We start from the raw sequence: 18,651 nt of genomic DNA, 5'->3' as shown, positions 1-18,651 counted from the left end.
TACTGTAATTGTTTGTATTTTGGTGTCCAATCTACCCCTCTTATAAAGCTTCAATCTGTTCAAAACTTCGCCCGCTAAGCTCATTAACAGAAAGAGGAGAGCAATCCTGTTTCAGACCTTTTCTTGATTTGCATTGGTTACGTGTCCCTGAGAGAAGTTTATTTCAAATCATCCTCATGTCCTACCAATGTCTACGTAGCTCAGCGCCTATTTAATTAAGGAATTAGACGTTAATTCCACTCTCTCCACAGCTATTGTTCTCGAACCGAAAACTTTATACTAAGTTCAGTAATCGTTCATTAGCTTAAGGTGGCTCTAACCCCCCCCCCCTCCCATAGAACTCTGTGTCATTCCTAAAATTGGTTCTTTTATAAGGCGTCTGAAACATTTCATTTAATAATCATGAATCCCTCTTTACATTAAACATCAAATCATGTAACTTTACTTCTGCCTTTATTTATATTTTGGTTTCAGTACTTATTGTCCACAAAGTAGTAGTTGTGCATAAACCCTTCATTCATTCACTCATTCATTTTCCAGGAAAATGAGAAATTTGCAGATGGTTGAAATTTGGAGATAAAAATGCACTACAATAATTAATTTCATCAAGGGAATATCCAAACAAACCCCACCAGTGTTCTGCCTCTCACTTTTCAATAGCTTTGTACACTACTGCTTTAGCAGTTTTGACCCAAAAGGACCTAATGGAGTGACAAGACCCAAACCAATATTAGTGTACAGAATTAATTGACCTTGCTTTCTCGAGTAGAGGGTGATCTATCAGTTATATTTGGCAAAGCCCTCTAGCGACCTGTTTGACTCATTGACGTACAAAGGATTTCAACAGTGTGTGTGCATGAGGGGAGGGGTAGTACATAACATAAATACCCCAGACTGATTTTGATAGGGGCACATGCTTCAATTCTTTTATTACAATATTTTAATTCTGTATTGGAGATGGGATTTGCAGTTTACCTTGAAAATATAAAAATATATACAAAGAGAAACTAAACGGTTCCCTGATCCTGGTAGCTCTATGACATCACAAGTTTACAAAATGACAGCTGCCCACACGCGACTTTTAAGCCAGGCGCATAGCCAGGAATTTGCCAAGGGAGGGGCGAAACTGTAGATTCAGCATTGCAAACTATCTAAGCGTAGCGCCACCAAGCGTACAAGAAAATTTTGGCTGAAAATGCCTCCCAGATCGCTGGAGATGGCACTTCCCAGGCCTTGTAAGTTGCATCTTAGCATTTTCTCTTTTGAAAATACTAGCGATATCATAAAAACATTAAAAAAAAAAAAATAAATATGCTCAAGGGGGGGCGGCTGCCCCCTTCGCCCCCCCCCTTGGCTACGCGCCTGAATGGAGCACCCTTTATTTCATATTTTAGCTGTCTGGGCAAGTTGTTCAACACAAAGAACTGTGTCATCAAAGTCAATCATGATGGTTCTGTTTGTGTCCCCCTGCCCCCTCCCCCCATTAGTCTATGGGGACACTGAAAACCATGTGCGATGTTTGTGTGACAATTCTCTGTGCCAAATCTCTTCGACTCACTCCTCAAATGACAAATCCCTTTTGAGTTTTATATTAAACATACTTATCTTTTAGAATGTACTTAGAGTTATACAAAACTCAACTCAGCTCAAATTACAGAGAAATAAGACAGTAAACTTGAATGGTATAAGGAGTAATATCTGATATATTTAATAATCTTTCAGGCCTCAATCCATGATGTTTTCCAGTGAAACTGATAGTTAATGATTAATAACATGGACTTAAATAGTTATTGTACTTAAAGACAGCTTGTAACAATAAACGCGCATGTAATTTTTCTTTTTTTATTTCGTAATTTTCAATTTTCAATGAGATGAAATTACAGAAGAAAGCTGTTGAACATCGTAATAAAGAAGATAATGATGCCTCCTTCTGAGAGACAAGTTAGAAAAGGGTTGTTCAAGTACTTTAAGAACATAAATACATAAAATACATGTATTACACAATACTGTAGATGTTTGGTAAATGGTGAAATGGGATGGACACTGTGAATCACCACTATTATTACAGAATTGTTTGTTCCTACATGAAGCCAAAAAAAGCCAAAAAAGAAAAGTAATATATTGTCTATTGGTGATATTTATATGTAATATTTCCCCCGTTGTCAAAGTGTGTAATTTCACACTATTTTCTTACCTAAACTCGACAAGAAACACACAAATCAGTAAATTACTCTATCTTGTGAGAAGGCTGACGAGTACATTAACATCCTGAAAAACCCTTTAAAATATAAAGACTGCAGTCTAAATAAACAAACTTTTTTTTTCATTTTGATCCATTGTCATGAGTTGGAGAATAGCCTCAGTCATATCTTTACAATATTTGACAATGTTTAGCAAGGAGATAGAATTCCTGATATGTTAGATTAATTGATGAATAAAATATTATTATTATTATTTTTTTAAAATACAAGCAGTTCAGATGCCACTCTTTTATCAATGTTTCCAAATACACTAGTTCTAGCCAATTTCTTTAATACCTATTATTAATGGTGAACAAAATTTAAAAAAAAAAATTCTTTTCTTCCTTCTTTACCGTAGGCAAGACATCGCTTAGGTAGACCTGAATGTTACTTATAGGTCGCAGATAGACTAAATTTGATGTATTGATATATTTTTAAGAAATATTATTCTCCAGGCTTAACAGCTCGCTCCATTTATAATGGGTGTGTCACTCTGAACCACTGCAAACCCAAGACAGGTGAGCAGATAGAAAAGGCAATGCGAACGGAGAACTTAGAAAGTGTTAAACATTAGGCCTAACATTACTGAAGCTGACAGTGTCCTGTAAAGTGAAATTAAAGAGACAGGGTCAGGAGATGATTAACCTTTTTACTTGTATTATTTGTTAATATTTAGAACCAAGACCTCAGATTAAGAAATCACATTTTTGTGTGATATTCCCAGAAATTCTGAAGATGTTACTAATGCAGACCGTATGTACAAAACCTACTGTACGTGCAGACTATTAGCTGACTGTGCTGGCTGGGTCGCAGTTTGACCTGGGCTGACTTGATAATATACAAGGCTTTTATGACATCAAATCTACAGAGGGCGCTACTGAACCATAATGATGGAGTATCGAATATGACAGACCACTGTCCCTACAACTTCACAAACCGTATTGATTTTGTACGCTTTGTTGTTCTTAGAGGGTTAGGATTAAACTTTGTGAAAAATAACCCAGATGAAAGATTCTAATAAAATGGTACTGGGCAGGTGTTGTCACATCAAGACTTTCATTCTCATTTTAACAACACAAATGATAATATTTGAATGAATGATGAATAAACAAAATCAAGACATCAATATGAAACAGCATGATAGGCATCGTTTTTTTTGTTAAATGAGCAGTAAGTTTAGTGGAAACCTACCACAAACACCACCTTGACACTGATGCTGCCTCAAACGTTTGAGTTGGCATCGCTGTTCGTGTAGATCAAAATAGTGGGCAGCAGCTAACTAAGAGACAAAACAAAGAGTGGGCCTTTTTCAACAGGTTCTCTGTTTGCAGAAATGTGTGTTTTTTCTTCCAATTTCCCTTAAGATAAAATGGACTTATCGTGCTTACATCTAAACCACTTTTTTCTTTCCTTTTTTTTTTTTCGAGGCAAGCTGTATCAGAGATGGCTATCTGAAGCCAAGGTCTTTCGTGTCGTCGCAAAGACTGCGCAAGAATCTAGAACAATATTCCATTAGAGAGGTTGGAGGAGAAGGAGACGTCTAGGTTGAGCTGCTCACTGCAAGTTTCTTCAGATGGTCCATGAAGACCTGGAGACTGACATCATCTGTTAACACAGGAGCACCGCCCTCCTATAATGTAAAAATATACAAATGTTAACAAATTGCACCGCCCTCCTATCCTGTAAAAATATACAAATGTTAACAAATTGGTATTGGTTAAGCATCGTCCACATGAAGGTGTAGGTTAATTTAACTTATCACCCAAAAAAAAAAAAGAAAAAAAAAAGAAAAGAGAAAAGAAAAAAAGAAAGGAGAAAAAAAGAAGAAAAAAGGTGAATCTCTGGTTTGGTTGGGGATATACAGGTGTGAACTCTACATGAACTGTTTTAGCAGTTGACAAAGGAAATTAAGTACACGAGGCACTTTCAATATATCAAGACTAGTTTAAAGCCGCTTCAAATTGATCAGTTCCGTGCTTTTCAATTTTCTGTCAGCAAGAAAAAAATAAATTTGAACAAAAGTTAACAGAACCAAAATGTGTACAGCTCATGTTCAAAGGACTGCCAAAAGCAATCTTGCATTAGTTAGAGACCGAAGTAAGAAAACGGAGAGCATATTGATCATAGATCATGCTTTAGAAACATACTATTCAAAACCCAAAACAGTCCTTTGAAAATGTCTGTTACTCAGCAGAGTTAGTTATTCAAGATAATATTAAAAAGCCAAAATCTACGACAGAAGTAATTAATCCGAGAAAACATTCCCGGGAAGAAAAGAATGACTTACTCCGCCCCAGGCATACATGCTGTTATGAGTCTGCGATGGATTCACGCGAGAGAGCAGGAAGCGAGCCTGTGTGTGAAACAGAACACAAATATCAAAATGAGTTCATTAATTTGAAGGAGAAGAAGAAGAAGAAGAATGCTAAAAAACAGAGAAAAGAAAATAATACAGAAGGCAGCAATAAAGACTATTTAATTAACTTTCAAATCCTGCAACAAAGACCCTTAAAAGTTTTGTACTTTAGTATTTACGCTACATATATTGCAGCAACCAAAAATTCAAAAGTAAAATATCCATTCCCCTTAAGGAAAGGGTGAGATTCATGGAGGGAAGGTTCTCATGTTTGTTATTTAATTGTTTTCTTGTGTAAAAGTAAGTTCGCCTGACGTTTCGGTCCTAGCAGGATCTTCTCCAAAGGCTAAATGACAAGTAACAGTAACAGAAGGGACAAAAACACACACAGAATACAGACAGGTTAATGAGCATGGTGAACACAACGAGATACATGTAAGGGGATTAGTAGACAAGGGATGGAGAAAAGAAAGAAAGAAACCAACAGGGGAAGAGGAGAGGTAGGAGATAAACAGTGGAGAGACAATTGTTTCCTTATCAGTTTCTTCTTGTCAAGCTTACGAGGACTGCGAGGGCATTTCATTCCTTGACACTTTGGTCTTTAAAACACATATATATCACAACAACATTATGTATGGTGGGATAGGAACCTAAGACATGAGGAGAATGTGAGAGAGAGTTGGTCACACCGGTTCTGCCATTCCACCTTAGGCCATCATTGAACAATACGTAACTACACTGCTTGTGTGGTATATAAACTATTTTACCTACAATATTACATTATCATCTTCTTTATCATACATTTAATATATATATATATATATATATATATATAACTCTTTCATGTTGTTATGAATATATATTACATTATCATCTACTTTATCATACAGTTAATATACATTACACTATCATCTACTTTATCATACAGTTAATATAAATTAATCTTTTATGTTGTTATGAATATATGTTATATTATCATCTTCTTTATCATACAGTTAATATATATTACATAATCATCTACTTTGTCTTACAGTTAATATATATATTACTTTAATATGAATATTTATTACATTATCATCTACTTGATCATACAGTTTATATAATTTACACTATCATCTACTTTATAATATAGTTAATATATATATTAGACTTTTATCTTGTTATGAATATATATTACATGATCATATTCTTCATCCTACAGTTAATATATGTATCATTATCATCTACTTTCTCATAATATATATAAGTCGTTTATGTTGATTATGGAGCAATAAATGAACTACATCCAAAATTGGTAAGGAAACTGCCCCCCCCCCCCAAGACAAATATCTATATCTCATTATTTGGTTCCAACAAAGCCAACAAAGTGTGGAGAAATGATATATGACTCATTGATCAGGTAAATCAACTGGAAACCTTTTAAGGCTCAAAAGGCAGGTCTAACAGCTGTAGCTGAGAGCTAATGGGCTGTTCTCTTGGCTTGTAGGTGATTAGTGTAAGTATCGCAGCATGAGGGTGACTTAGAAAACATACTATTCAAACACAAGAAAGTCCATTAAAAATGTCTTTTTTTCCCCCCCCTCTCTACCAGCAACTTCTTCTTTAAGCCAATTGCTGGCTGCATTCATTAATTGATTGATTGATTCATTTCGAAAATTGGAAACAGTGTGAGTCGTACAAGTCAATACAAAATCTATACAAACAGAAGTTATTAATGTGAGAAACTATTGTATATGTAACTGTTCAGTGGAAGTATGAGAGTATGAGAGCATGGGTGACTTAATAATAACTGCGCTTTCTCGGTCGCTGCACCGAAGCTTTGTAACGACCTACCACACGACATGAAGACTGCCAAACCTCTCGCCATATTTAAGAAAATTTTAAAAACCCATCTTTTTAGTTTCTCAACGTGATTTTGTCAATTTTGTATACTCGTGTTTTTATCTAGACTTTGACTTTTGTACAACTCTATTTTATGTGCTTATCCTATTTTTAAATTTTTTTATAGGTTTTGCTCTGTTTTATAGTCTTCTTGTGTTTTTAGATTTTATGTTCGTATTTTACATACTGTTTAATTTTCGTTATGTGTTTTCTAGACTTTTTATTCCTTTGATTTCTCTGTCTTTTTAATTTTAATTTTTTTTAGGTTTTGTAAAGCACCAAGAGGCCTTTTGGTATTTGTCGCTATATTAAGAACTTATTTACTTTTATTATTATTATTATTATATAATAATCAACCAACCTGGCTGCTGCTTTGATCACAGTCAATATAACGAGGCATGGGGAAACGATTCTGCAGGATCTCTTGGGCATCGTCGACAGGAGCCTTCAAGAGCTGCTTGAAGTTTTCATGGCCCTCTTGCTCATGATATCCCTGATTCCTCCAAGCTGCAATGGTCTGAAGAAATAAAGAACAAGAGAGAAAAAAATAAGTACTACTACAGCTGTTAATCATTACCAGAGAATAAATAATTTTGGCATATTTGATTACCTTAAATCCATCTATTTTATGCAAGATGGTCCTTTTCTAGTATTGACATCTTTGCTTATGTTCGGAGAGAACAGCTGCTTTTGAAGGAAGTTTTTCTGTTCGCCAAACAAGTTAGAATCAGGGAAAACATTACATAAGTATGTAACACTGCATCATTGCAACTTTTTAATGTTGACTTTGTTGCAAACAAATTTGTTGCTGGATGGTTGATTTTGCAGGTGTTTTTTCTTACAAATAAATGTTTGTGATGAGTGGCCAACTTTTTCTTGCCCTTTATACCAGATTACAAACTGTGAAAGTAGATATGAATATTTACTGTTTGTTTAGTACCAGTGATAATTACAGCAAGAAACAAGATATAAACATTCATAAAGCAGTTGCCTTTATCAGCAGAATAGTTGTAACAAGCCAGAAATGTGATAGAAATAGAAAACACTGGTAACACTAGAAAATAGATAGATAACACTATAACTAGATGACACTTAAAAAAAAGAATAGAAATTCTGGTAACACTAGATAGCACTAGAAAATAAATAGATAACTCTAAAACTAGATGACACTTAAAAAAGTGAACAGAAATCCTGGTAACACTAAATAGCACTAGAAAAAAAAAAAGATTTTGCTAACACTATAAAATAGAATAGAAATTCCTGGTAACACTAGATAGCCCTAGACAAAATAGATAACACTAAAACTAGATAGAATAGAAAATTCTGGCAACACTAGATAACAATAAATAGATAATACTAACACTAGATAACACTAGAAAATAAATAGATAGTGCTAACACTAGCCTGGTAACACTACCAAATAGAATAGAAACTCCTGGTAACACTAAATAACTCTAGAAAATTAATCTGATAACAGTAACACTGGAAAATACAGTAGAAAATCCTGGTAAATAGATAATACTAACACTAGATATGGAATAGAACATCCTGGCAACACTAGAAAATAATAGATAACACTAAAACTAGAATAACACTAGAATAGAAACTACTGGTAACACTAGAAAATTGAATAGATAACACTAACACTAGATAACACTAGACAACACTACAAAATACAGTAGAAAATCCTGGTAACACTAAATAGCACTAGAAAATAGAATAGATAAAACTAAAACTAGATATAAAGTTTAACACTAGAAAATAGAATAGAAAATTCTGGTAACACTAGATAGCACTATTGGCTGTACACTTTCCTTGGCTCAACAAGCTTCATTCTGAAACTACCTGCACTCAAGTAGCTCTTATAAATGTAAATGCAACATCTCACTCACCTCTCCATGAAATATGAGAATTTGGAAGAAGGTATCCATAAGCAGAATCCTATCTGGGAGGATGCTACTGCTATCAAGGAGTACAGGCTGTATAAGAATAAAAATATTGCTAATAAGATGAGGCGATGAAATACAATTGAAAACTTGCCTCAATGTTGCATCAAAAAAACTGAGGTTTAAGCTGTGGTGGTGTACTTAACGACATTCGTGGACGTTTGACCATCGCCATCACCAAAAAAAAAAAAAAAAGGGGGGGGGGGATCAACACCAAGGTTTTCTTTAGTGGTTATAAAAAGTAACAACATTTTGAAGTTTTGGACTTTGTTGACCTTAGGTAACCTTTGACCTAAACCAATATATGGCTAGGGTTACTTCGACCAACTTTTATTTTCCAGATTGCAGTTTTGCATTTAGTGAAGTACAAACTATGAAATTCTCTTAAAAGCTCACTTTCTTAAAAGTAAAACAAATTACAATTTTGGCAACAATTTCTGTTGCCTTTGCAAAATGATCTTCAATTCCAATCTGATAAGAGAGGGCTCTCGTTATCGCTTCAGTTGTCGTTAATTCTTGCAATAAGTTTGGTGGATTTACAAAGCAAAGTATGAAGTTTATAACCTAACCTTGACTTTTATAAGTCTGTTGGGGATTTTGAGTATATATTTCATTTTAGAGGAACATTTACAATTGGAGATTTGATAACAAGTTTTTCTTTAAAGGAGCATTAGGAGTTTTTATAGCCATTCTCCATTAAACTCCAGTAACCATTTTTTTCAATTAATGAAGAGAAAGTCAAAGGTTCTTATTTTTAAGTTTTGCTGTTTGCACTTCATATGTGATCATTACTTATATAAAGAGTTTGCAAGTGACAAAATATTTGAGAAATGAATGGAAAAATTATTTTTTTTCTAATCCTTTTGTTTGGTGTAACAAAAATTTAGGAGAATATCATAGTTTGATAAATTGCAAACTTATTTGGATTTAAACTCACTAGGTTTGGCAGAATTCTTGACCAAATGCTGGTTTTTTGGACTACATAGCAATGCAAAAACTGCTAGATATGCTAACTGGTCACTAAGTTTCATAATCTTGAAACAAAATTTTATGGCCATTTTTGACTGATTATCTATTTGCATTTTTATATTCATAAGAATGAGACACTCTTTGTGTTCACAGGCAAAATCAAGGCAGATTTCACTGGTATAAAAGATATACCTCTTTTTGCTCTCCTACAGTCATTTTAAGATCGAGATAACTAAAGACGGTATCATCATCATTATCATGAAAAAGGGCTCACCTCTGTACCGTTGAAGGAATACGCATAGAGGATGGGCTGTATCATAATCAGGCACTGGGTTGGGTCCTCTCTGCTCAGCATGTGGCGATAGTAAGCACTCTCGTCTGGACTGTTGTTGAAGACTTGTAGGAACTGAGAACGTCTCAGATGGAACATGAACTATTACAAAAGGAAAGGCAAGATGAGACTCATAGAAGTCACTAGCAATAGATATAAAGGAGGGGAAGCTTGGATGGGTGAGGGAGGGGGAGGAAGGGTGATTGAGGGAGGGGGAGGATGGGTGAGGGAAGGAGGGGAGGATGGGTGGGGGAGGGATAACTGAGGGAAGGATGAGTGAGGGGGAGGATGGGTGAGGGAGGGAGGGGGAGGATGGGTGGGGGAGGGATGAGTGAGTGAGGGGGAGGATGGGTGAGGTAGGGAGAGGATGGGTGAGGGAGGGATGAATGAGTGAGGGGGAGGATGGGTGAGGTAGGGAGAGGATGGGTGAGGGAAGGATAAGAGAGGGGAGGATGGGTAGGGGAAGGATGATCGAGTGAGGGGGAGGATCGGTGAGGGAGGGAGAGGATGGGTAGAGGGAGGTATGAGTGAAGATTAAAAATAACTTTCAAATTACCTGTGGATAAAGAGAGAAGTTTGCCGCAAATTTAAAGGACATCGGATCTTCCTTATTGTATTCTCCAAATTTTTGACAGAGACGAATCAGCATCCTATCCAGCCATCTCAAGACATCTGCTCCTTCCTCGTGTTCTGATTTGTAGGCCGCCAGACGTGCCATGGCCACGGCCGAGGCTTCCTGGTCGTATCCCGCTGCAATGTGCTGTATCTGAGTCGCGGCATCGGCCCAGCTGTCAGATTGCAAAAAAGGTAGTAAAAATGACTTTTTTGAAAGATCTTCTGGGAAATCCAGAACAGCTCACCAGCAAAATCTACTGTTATCTCTTTTGCAAAATTGATATTTTCGATTTTTTCCTCATACCATTTCTCAATTATTAAAGCGTTATTGCAAGTTATTGCAAATGGTCTGTAGATTACATCAGGCTGATTTTGAGAGAAATTTTCAATAATTTTTTTAATCACAAACGACCGAGTAGCTCCCGAGTAGCTCACATTTTGTTCACTTCACTGGAGCATTAATGTGTTCTTAATTCATTTTGTCATGTTTTATTACGTTTGCTTTCTTTGTCAACCTAGCCAACAACTTGTTTTTAAATACAACTTGTATTTCCTGTGGGCTTATGGATATGGAGGGTAGTCAATTTTTTCTACATTTGGTATCTGCCGCCTAAAATCTTGTAAATCAGGGTTTTCTCATATAGATCAAAATGTATACACTCCAAAACTAAAGGAAAGTTATGCTTTCCGATAATTCTAAATCTCTCTTTGGGAACCCCTAAGTTTCCCAGAACATTGCCGAAACAACCAAAGCCATCGGCTCAGTATCCTTCAAGTAGACCCAAAGTTTTGTCAATTAATATTCAAAATATATTGACCAAACACATAGGTCAAAAATGCAAAAAGGGAGTTGCTCTATCTCACAGTGTCCTACGTAGATCTATTGACGTGTCAAACCAGTTGTGTTTATGAAAGATTCGTTTACTACTGCCAATATACAAATATTTTACAGTGGGCCAGTCCACAGAGCTTTGACACATCTAGTCATTTCATGCATGAGGCATGGCAGACACACCTCAACCGCCACAGAGTGCTGTATCTCTTATACTACAATGAATTTTTTACATTAACACCATGGTGAAGGAGTTCCTGGATATCTCTGGATATAAACCAACCACACACGATTGATCGTCATATTTTCAATCTTCAATAGATAATAACTGTATTACTAATTGATTCATATTACAGATCTGAAAGAGCAAACGGCACTACCATCAAACCCAATGAAATTTCATATTCAATTAACAATGACGGGCAGGTCCAAGCTATTGTATCCCTAGAAGCCAAATTTCAAACTTTACTGAAGCACCCTAAATGTGGTGTCATGTTAAAGCTGAATTATTGAAGTTTCAGATTTTCATAATTTTTTAATTTTTTTTTGCCTATTCGAACAATTACAGCCAGCTAATTTGCATAAATTCAAGTTGCAGTGTGACGTACGGGACATTTGGAATCCTATTTCGCTGCCAGCAATATGAACTTATTGAATATAAGTTATGTGGGACATGATACACCCTTCCTTCCAATAATTTTGACATATTATGTTTGGGGGTTCATCAATTAAATATGCTAATTAGCTACTGTCCAAATACTGATGTCCCGTACGTCACAATTTTCAGCACTTTTTTTCAAGTTTTGATATGGACGAACAATTTTTTTTTGGTGATATTCTGTTAAGTTCTAATTAAGAACATTGTTCAACAAAATCCATCCCAAAAAAATAGAAAAAATATTCACAGCAAATCTAATTATCAAAATTAAAAATGTGACGTACGGGACAAAATGTGACGTACGGGACTTAGTGTGGGGGAAACCCTGTATTTATACATAATAAACATGCATGGGCTCCAATGGGGACCTCTACTGGAAACCTTCCAATGCTTACCAATTTATTTTGTTGAAAGATGGTAGTTGCAACTTATAATCCCTGCATGCCTGAAGAGCACAACATGGCTTCAAATAAACCATTGACTGATGACCACCAACAGCCCAGGTGTTGTTCAATATACTATCGGGAAGTCAATTGTTGTGTGTGTGTGGGATACAGAATCATCTACAATGCTATTCAACATTGACGTTGAATGAGGACGACTTCAAGAATGTTGAGTTTGCATTTCAACATTTCGTAGGCCTATTGTGAAGTGTGACTATCATGACTGTGCAATAATGTTCTTGTGTCCTGAACTTAGATAGTAGACATTGAGATTTTTAGTTACAAGTGTAGAGTTTTGCTCGCCCAATTTTTGCAGAGGACAATCACTCATGAGTTTGTATAATAATAATTATTATTAGGTCTATAGAGTTGTACTAGTTTCATAGATGGACATTACATTGACGTTACTGTGGACATTTTGATATGTTTTGAATGGGATGGATCATATTTCAACTTGAGGGTCAATAGTGGGGAGTATGATACAGTGTTGTACAGTATACAATATACCAAAACAGTTTTGCACCAAAACTTTGCATCTTGAATCATTTGTGGTCTAACAAAGCTAGAATTGATGTTATGACTATTTGGTCTGGTAACCAGTATGAGGTCTATAGACTTTTCTTTGTTGTACTAGTTTCATAGATGGACATTATGTGGACGTTACTGTGGACATTTTGATATGTTTTGAATGGGATGGATCATATTTCAACTTGAGGGTCAATAGTGGGGAGTATGATACAGTGTTGTACAGTAAATACCAAAACAGTTTTGCACCAAAACTTTGCATCTTGAATCATTTGTGGTCTAACAAAGCTAGAATTGATGTTATGAGTATTTGGTCTGGTAACCATAGTTCTATAGAGTTTTCTTTGTTGTACTAGTTTCATAGATGGACATTACGTGGACGTTACCTCGGACATTTTGGTGTTTTGAATGGGATATGGATCATACTTCAACTTCAGGGTCAATAGTGGGGAGTATGATACAGTGTTGTACAGTATATACTGGAAACAGTTTTGCACCAAAACTTGCATCTTGAATCATTTGTGGTCTAACAAAGCTAGAATTGATGTTATGATGAGTATATATTTGGTCTGGTAACCAGTATAAGGTCTATAGAGTTTTCTTTGTTGTACTAGTTTCATAGATGGACATTATGTGGATGTTACTGTGGAAATTTTGGTATGTAATGAATATGATGGATCATATTTCAACTTCAGGGTCAATAGTGGGGAGTATGATACAGTGTTGTACAGTATATATACCGAAACAGTTTTGCATCAAAACTTTACATCTTGAATCATTTGTGGTCTAACAAAGCTAGAATTGATGTTATGAGTATTTGGTCTGGTAACCAGTATTAGGTCTATAGAGTTTTCTTTGTTGTACTAGTTTCATAGATGGACATTATGTGGATGTTACTGTGGACATTTTGGTATGTTTTGAATGGGATGGATCATATTTCAACTTGAGGGTCAATAGTGGGGAGTATGATACAGTGTTGTACAGTATATATACCAAAACAGTTTTGCACCAAAACTTGCATCTTGGATCATTTGTGGTCTAACAAAGCTAGAATTGATGTTATGAGTATTTGATGAATGTGTAGAGTAGATTTATACTTTACGCATTCCATGTTTTATGTAGTGGAATGATCTCACAAGTACAGTCACTGCTCTTTTCGATCCCCGAAAGAAGGAAATATGGCATTAAATTACCAATGACATTGTTCTGGCATATCCAAATGAATGTTTTTATGAAGAAATCAGCTTGTTATGGTACATTCAGGAATAAAAATATGAGTTTTCATAGTCAATTTTTATTTGGACAAATTGTCCCGTACGTCACATGTCCCGTACGTCACAGGACAATTTTCATTTGTGTAATCACTGAACTGGAATGGCTTCATATTTTTTTCTAATATGTTACAGCTTAGCCCTTGGAAGGTTAGGCTATTCACTAGTTATAACAGCTTGATCACTGCCCTCCTAATTTCAGAGGGATTTCAGCATTGCTCTTTAGCAAAAAAAACACAAAATTCTCTGGTCCCGTACGTCACACTGTACATTAATTAAGATGGGACCTAATTAAAGCAAGTGTAGGAAATCTTCATGAGTTTTTAATAAAGTAGCAGCAATAACAAATATGAAAACCTGAAAAGTTTCTGGAAAATAGATTTTTTATAACTTTTAGACACATTTAAGTCTCTGAAATGTCCCGTACGTCACAGTGCAAATAGCTTGGACCTGCCCTGACAAACAAAAATTCATACATTTGCTGTTTGAATGTTTTTCCTTAGAACACCGGTTAAAACTATCTCCATGTGCACACAGGAGAGGATCATGACCACTTTGTCAGGAGAAAGTTGTTTTTAAGAACAAACATTATAGGATGTTTACTGATGGCCAAAATGCTTCATGGAAAATGATAAAGTGACATAGGTTGTATAGATTACAGGTTGATTTCATTGCCAATATGAGCTGTTTCTTTGTATGACTTTTTCATGATTTTTTAAATACATTACTTGCGTAATATTGGCTAAAAGTTTACACCTGTATCCTATGAAATGACACAGTACAGTATTTTCTATCACACAGTTACCATAGATACTATAATCAAGTCACATAAAGAGAAACATAACAGTGAGTTATCTCTCCAATGATCAACGTACAGTAACATATTAGTTTTTTTCTGCAGCGCAACAACTGCACCCTTATCAGGTGGTCCTTACTTTACCTTAGGTCTCGAAATGGACTACATTCTGAGAGACAATTCATGTTCTGTCCTTTCAAGTCGCGACAATTCCAAACACCCTTCCTTGTGCCCCACACCTCTACTCCCATTTGCCTTCACCCTCCCTCTACTCCCATTTGCCGTAACCCCACCTTATACTCCCATTTGCCTTCACCCCTCCCTCTACTCCCATTGGCTTGCACCCCAACCCTCTACCCGAATCCCTGATAAATTTATTCAGTAGCCTGCCAAATTCAAAATTTTGTGCCCTTTCGAGTTTGGTTGATTGATGAGTTTGGTAGTGCATTGATAATGATGTCATATCATTATCATATCATTTCCATTTTTCCCTTCAAAAACAAAATTAATTACTCTCAGAAAATTGTCCTCAACTATATGCAACTTTGTCTTATACGTACTGTACTACCAAATTCAAGACAAAACTCTCGACAGACCTACAGTAGTGTAGGTAGAGTGTGTATGTTGAAGGGATATTGAATGTAGATAAAGTGAATGTGTTGAATGGGAATTCTAGTGTAGGTAAAGTGTATGTTGTGAAAGGAATTCTAGTGTACGTAAAGTGTATGTGTTGTCTGGGAATTCTAGTGTAGGTAAAGGGTATGTGTTGAACGGGAATTTTAGTGTACGTACAGTGTATGTGTTGAATGGAAATTTTAATGTAGGTAAAGTGTATGTATTGAACAGGAATTTTAGTGTAGGTAAAGTGTATGTGTTGAATGGGAATTCTAATATAGTGAAATGGTATGTGTTGAATGTTGAACCTAAATCATGGAAAATTGAAGTCCAAAGTTGAAAAAAACATGTAACATCTATTTGAAAATGAATGGCCTACTTTGTTGCTATGATAAATAAGTAACTGAAATTTATTCAGTTTATTTAGACTTTTTGCTGAATGTTGAATGCATATTACTGACTTTAACCATTCTGTGTGCAACAAGAATTTAAGCAAAACCCAATCACTATCATCATTGGTCTATCTGATAGAGATACTTATGTAGCAGTTGAGTTAAAAAGAAGAGATACTTAATTTTTTGCTATACCTAGAGCTGATTGTCAAATTTCCTCAGTTAGTATCATATATGCTAAATTTCTAATGAGAATTCAATCAAAATCATTGATCGGCAGTAAATCTCCACTATGATATTTCACATCCCCACATGAGTAACTTTTAAGAATGATTCACTAAGAATGACCAACTGGTTGTTGATGCAAACATATTTAAATTATCAATCATAAAATCTACTTTTATGATGAAAATGTTCTATTTGATAAACATCCTGTCATGGTCAGGCAGAATAAACTGTCTGGTAAATGCTCTCTTACACTCTGCTGCAACAGAGTACAATAGACAATGCAACGGGTCAGTTTAAGAGTGCTGCCCTCACTAAAAGTGATAAGTACATGAGCTGTGTCAAAGGTCACAGATCAAATAGGCAGCAGATCACTCATCAAATGGTTATTATCAGGTGGTATATGAACTGATGGAATCATGCAGGATTAATAAATTAAAATTAAAAGTTCTAACAAGGAACTTTTCTTTGAATCACTGACCAGAGACAAGCAACTCTACATATTTATCCATTTTTATCTTTCTGTGTTCGCTTGTGATGTAGAGCACAGTTTTGGTACTGTAAACAAAATTTAGAAGTTTAACGTAACAGATATAAAGGGTTAGGAAATGGTGGGGGATGGGGGGAGGAGTGGGGAAGGGGAGTATTGTACAGAGATACCAATCTGTGGAACTAGATTTGTGGAAGAGTGTCAGTACAAGAAGGAGAGACAGGTATTGAGAGGAGTGAGGTAGACCCATTCATATTACCCCCTCTTACAAATAGAACACCTTCCATATCTCACTGTGACTGTTCCCAATAAACTATGAACATGTTTGCAGGTAGCAGAGGTTGAGAGAAGTTTTCTTTTTTCCCTTACTTTCTGGCAAGTGTGGTCACACGGACCCTGCGCTGCCCGCTGGAATGTTGGTACTGTGTCACAAACTGGATGCTACCACGCCCACCTTGTGGTATTGGGGCATTATGCTGAAATGAACAAAAAATGAAACACAAATTTGTAATTACTATTAAAAGAGGATAAAAAGAAATCATTTTCAACTGATCACAAAATTTAAAATTAATTAATTGTAATGAGTTCTGATCAGATCAGATTTTAGCAAGTATTAACTGTGGAAAGTGAAAGCTATTTATAGCATTTTACCGACTTCAGTTTTGCGATGCTGTCCGATATTTAATCCCCATAACGGTATCTATATAGGTCTTTCTGTGACTAGTAAATGTTCAGTTCATATGATGAAGTAGCGCTTGATAAAATTTGGGAAGTTTTCAATTTGCTTTTGACATTTAGTTGAATGTTAACAATACAAATTGTTCCAGCGGTGAAGAATTTGCAGATCAAATCAAATTCATCGCAGAGTCACTAATTGTAAACAACATTTTCCACTTTCTACCAATTGATTCTAAATCTAACAAACTCACAAACACACTTTCAATTTTAAAATCCTGTGAAAAAATCCTTTTAGGTCTAACATTGGACTAATCTGTGTGAATCTCAAAACAAGGAAAAAAAAGTGAAGAAAAGGGAGTTAAATTGATTTTACGTAAAAGTGGACACTATTTAGCTGACCTAAATATTTCATTCCGTCCGCTGTAAATTAGATTATCGGTTATAATGCACTTTTAATATGCAAAATCAATTGTATACCTTAAAGCTTATCTCTCTCTCCCTCATACTTTAGACTGCAAAAAAAGAAATGCTTAAATTTTGCCAAAACACAATTTTCATGATGGTTTTACATCAACAAGTCTTTTAGAAATTTTGAAAGATAAATTTGTATCAATTGTATGGTAGTATAGACCTCACTCAGAATGCTATGAAAGTTACAGTAATACGAAAAGTTAAACTTCACCATGGCTAACCATTTTTTTGTGTGTTTTAGTTCTAAAAAGTTTATTTTAAGGGTAATTCAGGTTTTACAAATACTAGCCTAGTACTACACCAGAGCAAACATTTAGGTGCAGCTTAATACTAAAAGGAACGAAACTAGTCTCAATATGAAATATGAAGCATAGTTGTCGTTTCATTTATTTCTGCCATTAAATCACAATGAAGAACATTTCTTAATACATAGGTATAGCAAAGAGGCAGTGGGACCAGAAGTAAGATAACTTTTCAAGTCTGGTCCCTTTCAAAGGAAGTTCAAGATGATATTAAATTAATTTCAAAAAGAGACTATTTACCCTTCCTGATAGTCAAAACTTGGCTTTCAACTGTGCAATAACTGCAAGAACCCTTTACACAGTACCAAACAATAATTATTAATTAATATTTATACCTCAATTGTCTCTAAGTTGTTAAATTTGAGTAAAAATGTCTTTGTCAAATGAATTATGCAGTGTAGGAACCAAAATCAGAAAAAAACTAAGAATATCAAATGGTCTCAGCCCAAGCTATGTATCATAACCTGGAGAGAACACAGTATTGATATTACTGAAGTTGAACTCATAGGCAAAGAAGGTTCACTGAACTAGGGACCCCAATGTCCCTCAAGGTTGCTTCTGATATTTTCAGCAATTGGATCAAAACTGCCAGTCAATTGATATAGCTAGTCAGAT

At 35.4% G+C, this 18,651-nt stretch overlaps 1 protein-coding gene across 1 annotated transcript in view; it reads right to left on the bottom strand.

Annotated features, from left to right (window-relative positions):
• Positions 1-1,685: 1,685 nt before the first annotated feature.
• Positions 1,686-18,651, bottom strand: part of LOC139970499 (protein transport protein Sec23A-like) — a 49,767-nt gene continuing 32,801 nt past the window's right edge. Inside the window, exons 12-18 of the mRNA XM_071976259.1 lie at positions 16,955-17,061; positions 10,280-10,511; positions 9,667-9,825; positions 8,370-8,456; positions 6,839-6,994; positions 4,528-4,593; positions 1,686-3,870 (exon numbers count right to left, since the gene is read on the bottom strand). Coding sequence (XP_071832360.1) covers positions 3,781-3,870; positions 4,528-4,593; positions 6,839-6,994; positions 8,370-8,456; positions 9,667-9,825; positions 10,280-10,511; positions 16,955-17,061 — 897 coding nt within the window. The 3' untranslated portion in view covers positions 1,686-3,780. The remainder of the gene's footprint in view (positions 3,871-4,527; positions 4,594-6,838; positions 6,995-8,369; positions 8,457-9,666; positions 9,826-10,279; positions 10,512-16,954; positions 17,062-18,651) is intronic.

This window comes from Apostichopus japonicus, chromosome 8, assembly GCF_037975245.1.
Source record: "Apostichopus japonicus isolate 1M-3 chromosome 8, ASM3797524v1, whole genome shotgun sequence".
Classification (NCBI taxonomy): Eukaryota; Metazoa; Echinodermata; class Holothuroidea; order Aspidochirotida; family Stichopodidae; genus Apostichopus; species Apostichopus japonicus.
The sequence above is the reverse complement of the archived record's forward strand: the minus strand, read 5'-3'. Positions and strand labels throughout refer to the sequence as shown.